General features: G+C 45.5%; 1 protein-coding gene across 6 annotated transcripts in view; it reads left to right on the top strand.

Annotated features, from left to right (window-relative positions):
• nfixb (nuclear factor I/Xb) overlaps positions 1-5000 on the top strand; it is a gene marked incomplete at its 3' end in the record, with an annotated part of 223388 nt that overhangs the window by 203694 nt on the left and 14694 nt on the right. For 4 of the 6 annotated variants that reach the window (XM_080722940.1, XM_080722939.1, XM_080722942.1 and 1 more), the window contains one exon: positions 4338-4466. The exons of the other annotated variants lie outside the window; for them this stretch is intronic. In XM_080722940.1, the coding sequence (XP_080579066.1) occupies positions 4338-4466 (129 nt within the window). The remainder of the gene's footprint in view (positions 1-4337; positions 4467-5000) is intronic. 6 annotated transcript variants of the gene reach the window in all.

Below are 5000 nucleotides of genomic sequence, written 5' to 3'. Positions count from 1 at the left end.
GAAATCTTCTTAAATCCAACCAATCTGTTTGACATGGCATGTATAAGTGTGTGTGTGTGTGTGTGTGTGTGTGTGTGTGTGTGTGTGTGTGTGTGTGTGTGTGTGTGTGTGTGTGTGTGTGTGTGTGTGTGTGTACTGTATCCTCATACTATCATTTTTTTTAATCATTAATGTCACCCTTGCACAGCACTGCTCACACCACATCCTCCCACGTACATTTGCTATCACACATTGAGCCGGGCTGAACATAAGTGCCCACGCCCACCTGTTTCTATACTTATCAATACCCACACATGCCCAGCTGCGCCGATGCAGCCCAAGAGCATTGTGGGTAAATAGTGATTAAAACGGCTTCCCAGTATAAGATTTAAAGAAAAAAAAATTTTTTTTTTTCTTTTTCGAAAAGCTGCCCCGTTAGACTTTATATGCTCGGCTTGTAAAATCTATTTCCACATCACTCCCTGGGCTGTACTGAAATTATCCTCGCCTTTATTTGCGCGTGTTTGTTTTATATGTGTGAATATTGTGTCGTATAGAAGTTTACAAGGCCCTTTTTGCTCGCCAGGGTTGTTTTTCCAGTATATTTATGTAGTCGAATCTGAAGAAAACGCAACACCACGTTCAGGGTGTTCCAGAATGAAGTCAGGGGATGCAAGGGGTACTTTTTCTGCACACACCGTGAAATGCCCAGCGTTGGTTTATCCATTTGTACAACCTAGGGAGTGTACAAATGTAACCAAAATGACCCCTTACGGGTTCATTTGGTTACATGTGTATGTGTATACTCTCGCAGTTAAAATGAACACTGAGATACAGCATACTTTTACATCCTTCGTTATTCTCTATTTCAGTGGTTCTCAACCTTTTCAGGCCGCGACCAAATAATCATATTTGAACTGGGGACCCCCCCCCCCCCCCCCCCAACCTGATGACCCCTAAGAGTTGAGGCATTACATTCTGTATAACACAGTTCTATTGTGAATTTGTGAAAATAGCCAATCTACATACCGGTACATGCTCTTGTAGATCGTCTATTTTCACAATTTCATGCCTCTAATTTTTGTCAATTTAGCCAATGTTTAGTTTGTCATTTTAGAGGTATTAAAAAGTCCTTAAGTTGTCACTTTAGAAATGTGCAGATACCCTCTATAGACTTAAACCTTATTGCGACCGTCAGGGAGCAGTTTACTATGAAAACCTCCACCGGCCGTCCGTCCGTCCGTCCGTCCGTCGGTCACACGTCACACGTCACACCTTTGCCCTGCTCATATCTCCGCATCAGTATGACATCACACCACATGTGTACACAAACCTTTGTGTACGTTGCTGTGGCAACAGTCTGTTGTTGCTGGTCTGTTAGTGTACGTTAGCAACCACCTTAGCAACCATGGTTTTACCCTAGCAACCAACTGTTTACCCTAGCAACCAACTGTTTACCATAGCAACCATGTTTTTTTACCCTAGCAACCAACTGTTTACCATAGCAACCAGATACGCAGAGCAGGGATCTCCATATATGGGCATAAACAGGTGACATCACACTGATGTCAGATACTCAGAGCAGGGATTTCTCCATAATATATGGGCATAAAAGGGATTCTGTTATGGATCTCCATATATGGGCATAAAAGGGATTCTGTTAGGGATATCCATATATGGGCATACAAGGGATTCTGTTAGGGATCTCCATATATGGCCATAAAAGGGATTCTGTTAGGGATCTCCATATATGGGCATAAAAGGGATTCTGTTAGGGATCTCCATATATGGGCATAAAAGGGATTCTGTTAGGGATCTCCATATATGGGCAAAAAGGGATTCTGTTAGGGATCTCCATATATGGGCATAAAAGGGATTGTATCCCAGATGATGCCCTGTTAGGAGATCCACACTAACAGAATCCATATATGGTCCTACCGACAGCTGCTATAAGCCAACCCTGGCGATAAGGTCTGAGTCGAAGAAATGCTTCTTTCCTGGCAAGAATTGCCCCTTTATACTGTAGGGCTCGTTTGTGTATTGTATGACATCACGCCACATCATCGGCTGAGGACTGTGTGATGTCATCATATCTCCATATATGGAGACATAAGTTGCTCATGCCCAAATATGGGCTGGTGAGGTCAGACTTAGTGTGATGCGTAGGTTATCTCCATATATGGAGATTCAACTTCAATGAGTAACCATGGCAAACTGTCAACTGCCCGTATGTCTTGATAATTGGTAAAACAAACTTTTGGCCTATTTGTGGAGATAAGCGACCAACGGTCGCTTATCTCCCGATTAGGGAGTCTTACTGGTGTTAGTTTGTTTACTGTTAAGTAAGAAAACATTAAGTTAACCATCTGGGGACCCCCCAAAATAATGTGGGGACCCCCCTGGGGGTCCCGACCCACAGGTTGAGAACCACGGCTCTATTTTATGGCTCGTTCCCCACCAAGCCTTTTATATTTCGGCGTATATTCAACGGTGCACTTCCCTGCAGAGGTCAAATGCACCATTTGGCATCGGTCCTCAAACCCCAAAATGCTAAATTGTGCCTCTGGAATTACCATACATCAAAATAAATACCCTCAGCCTCCAACCGCACCAAGCCTTGATCATAGAAGGGAGTCTCTTTTATCTGTAGCTCTCACACTTTTGGCCATGTTTCTGGTCCGCTGGTGAGCAGGCCCTGTACTTAGTCTGCCTGTTTTTTTTACCAAAATGGAGGACATTTCATGCACTCCTTCAGCCTCGGCCGACATTTATAGACAGAGGAGGACACTTTAATATGTTTTTCTGTGTGTGTGTAGGCTGTGCTGTCACCACACCTCAACCGCTTCACTCCTCTCTCTCTCTCTCTCTCTCTCTCTCTCTCTCTCTCTCTCTCTCTCTCTCTCTCTCTCGCTCTCTCTCTTTCTCTGTGTACACTCTGCCATCCTGGCTTCATTGGCAGAGAGCCGCAAGCCTGCCACCCTGCCTGAACAGCTTGTGTGTGTATGTGTGTGTGTGTGTGTGTGTGTGTGTGTGTGTGTGTGTGTGTGTTTGAGTGTGTGTGTGTGTGTGTGTGTGTGTGTGTGTGTGTGTGTGTGTGTGTGTGTGTGTGTGTGTGTGTGTGTGTGTGTGTGTGTGTGTGTGTGTGTGTGTGCGCGTGTGTGTGTGTGTGTGTGTGTGTGTGTGTGTGTGTGTGTGTGTGCGTGTGCGCGCGCGGGTGTGTGTGTGTGTGCTTGCATCTTACATCTGTGAGTCCGCACATTCTCTTTATGATATGAAATATATCTTAAGAGGCAATAACATAAAACACCTGACAGTCAGATATTCAGAAGGGCACTACATCAAAGGGTCCATTGATATACGCGCTGGCACGCTCCTCGCCAGCAGCCATATACGTGGTTGCTCAGCTCACGCTGTCTCTGTGTCGGAGGAGCGCGAGTCTGCCCTAGTTACGAGGGCGTCCAAAACCCCCGCTCGCTCTAAATAGGCAGCGTGACAACAAGTGCAGCGTGTACACTGTGAAATGTTAATTAAACTCAGAGAGTGTACAAATGTATCGAAATAAATGTATTGGATACAAAATTGTTTTACAAAATAGTAGTTTCAAAGAAGATTATGGGGGGGTTGGCCGCGTGTTGCAGCCACCCACCTTATAGGACCTCCTGCAATTAAACCGGATGGGCAGTGCTGAGATCATTGGAGATCGGTCGGCCGTGCTTTCTTAAAGACGAGACAACACATGCAGTATTCACTATGGATTGGTCATCTTGGTACAATGAGCTAGGATGTTGCTGTGCGCAAAATGTGCCGCTCATATATACACAACACATATATATTTATATATATATATAGTACTGTATATATACCCAGTGGTTACTAGCTGTAATGCCATTTTCCAGCTGTCCTCCTCTCCTGACACTGAACCCAAGCCTCCCTGCTGTCTCCCGTCACCTCCCTTCACTCTGAACTCCCTTGCTGCTTCACAACAGACCCTGACCTCAACCCCAACCCCCTCCTCCTCCCCTCAGCCTGACTAGGATGGTACAGTCCACTGACTGTACGTCAACACAGAGTACTGGACAGACTGATTGTGAGATCTCATCACCATCTGTGTGTTAAAACAGTCGGTCAACTAATCAGTGAATCAATCAATCGATCAATCAATCAATCAATCAATCAATCAATCCAATGATATCAAATCGATCATAATCATTAGAGCAGATTATTTATTTATTTAAATTCAAACCGTAAAGTCTGATAAGTATGATTTCTATTTAGATTTAAACCGTAAGACAAGCCAGCCATGTTTCATTAAAACCTCGTCTCTTGTTCTGCCATTCTGTTGATCCCCTCTTTGCCAGGACTCTCCTCGCCTGGTTCTCTTAAGAAGTCGGGGAAATTCGATTTCAGCGCCCTGTCCTCCCAGATGAGGTCACCCCGCATGGCGTTTACCCACCACCCGCTGCCAATGCTGGCGGGAGTGCGACCAGGTGAGACCCCAACCAACCCAGCCCCTCCAAAAGCCTCCCCTGATAGACACCACTCCCCCGCTCCCCCCACCATTCCCTCACCGCCCCCGAAACCATCCTTCAAACTTCCCCACTGTCCTGGCGCAGAGGTGGGAACAGTGTCGGCCAGACACAAAGACGGGGGCATTGATGGTATGCTGGCTGCAGGGACGTGCAGAGAATTTTAGAGAGGCAGGGGCTGACATTTCTAAAAGGGCCTTTTGGTGGAAATATCGAAAATAGCAGACCTCCAAACTCAAAACGTTGGTTGTGAGCTTGGAGGTCGGCTATTGTCGGTGCTTGATACCACACTGAAGTAAGCATAATCAAGTCACTACTGGAGTTGCAGCATAACGTCATGGATTTCTACACAGAGAGGGAAATTCTTTCAACTTGCTGCATTCAAGTTCAGGAGAGTTTGGACGAGGCAATTCTCCTGAATGCCGCCTTCAGGTATGGCATGGAAAGGGGACATTTGCATTTCTTTCACCATAGTAAAAACTACATTCATGGTCT

The sequence above is a fragment of the Nannobrachium achirus genome (assembly GCF_963921795.1).
Source record: "Nannobrachium achirus genome assembly, chromosome: 4".
NCBI lineage: Eukaryota > Metazoa > Chordata > Actinopteri > Myctophiformes > Myctophidae > Nannobrachium > Nannobrachium achirus.
The sequence above is the reverse complement of the archived record's forward strand: the minus strand, read 5'-3'. Positions and strand labels throughout refer to the sequence as shown.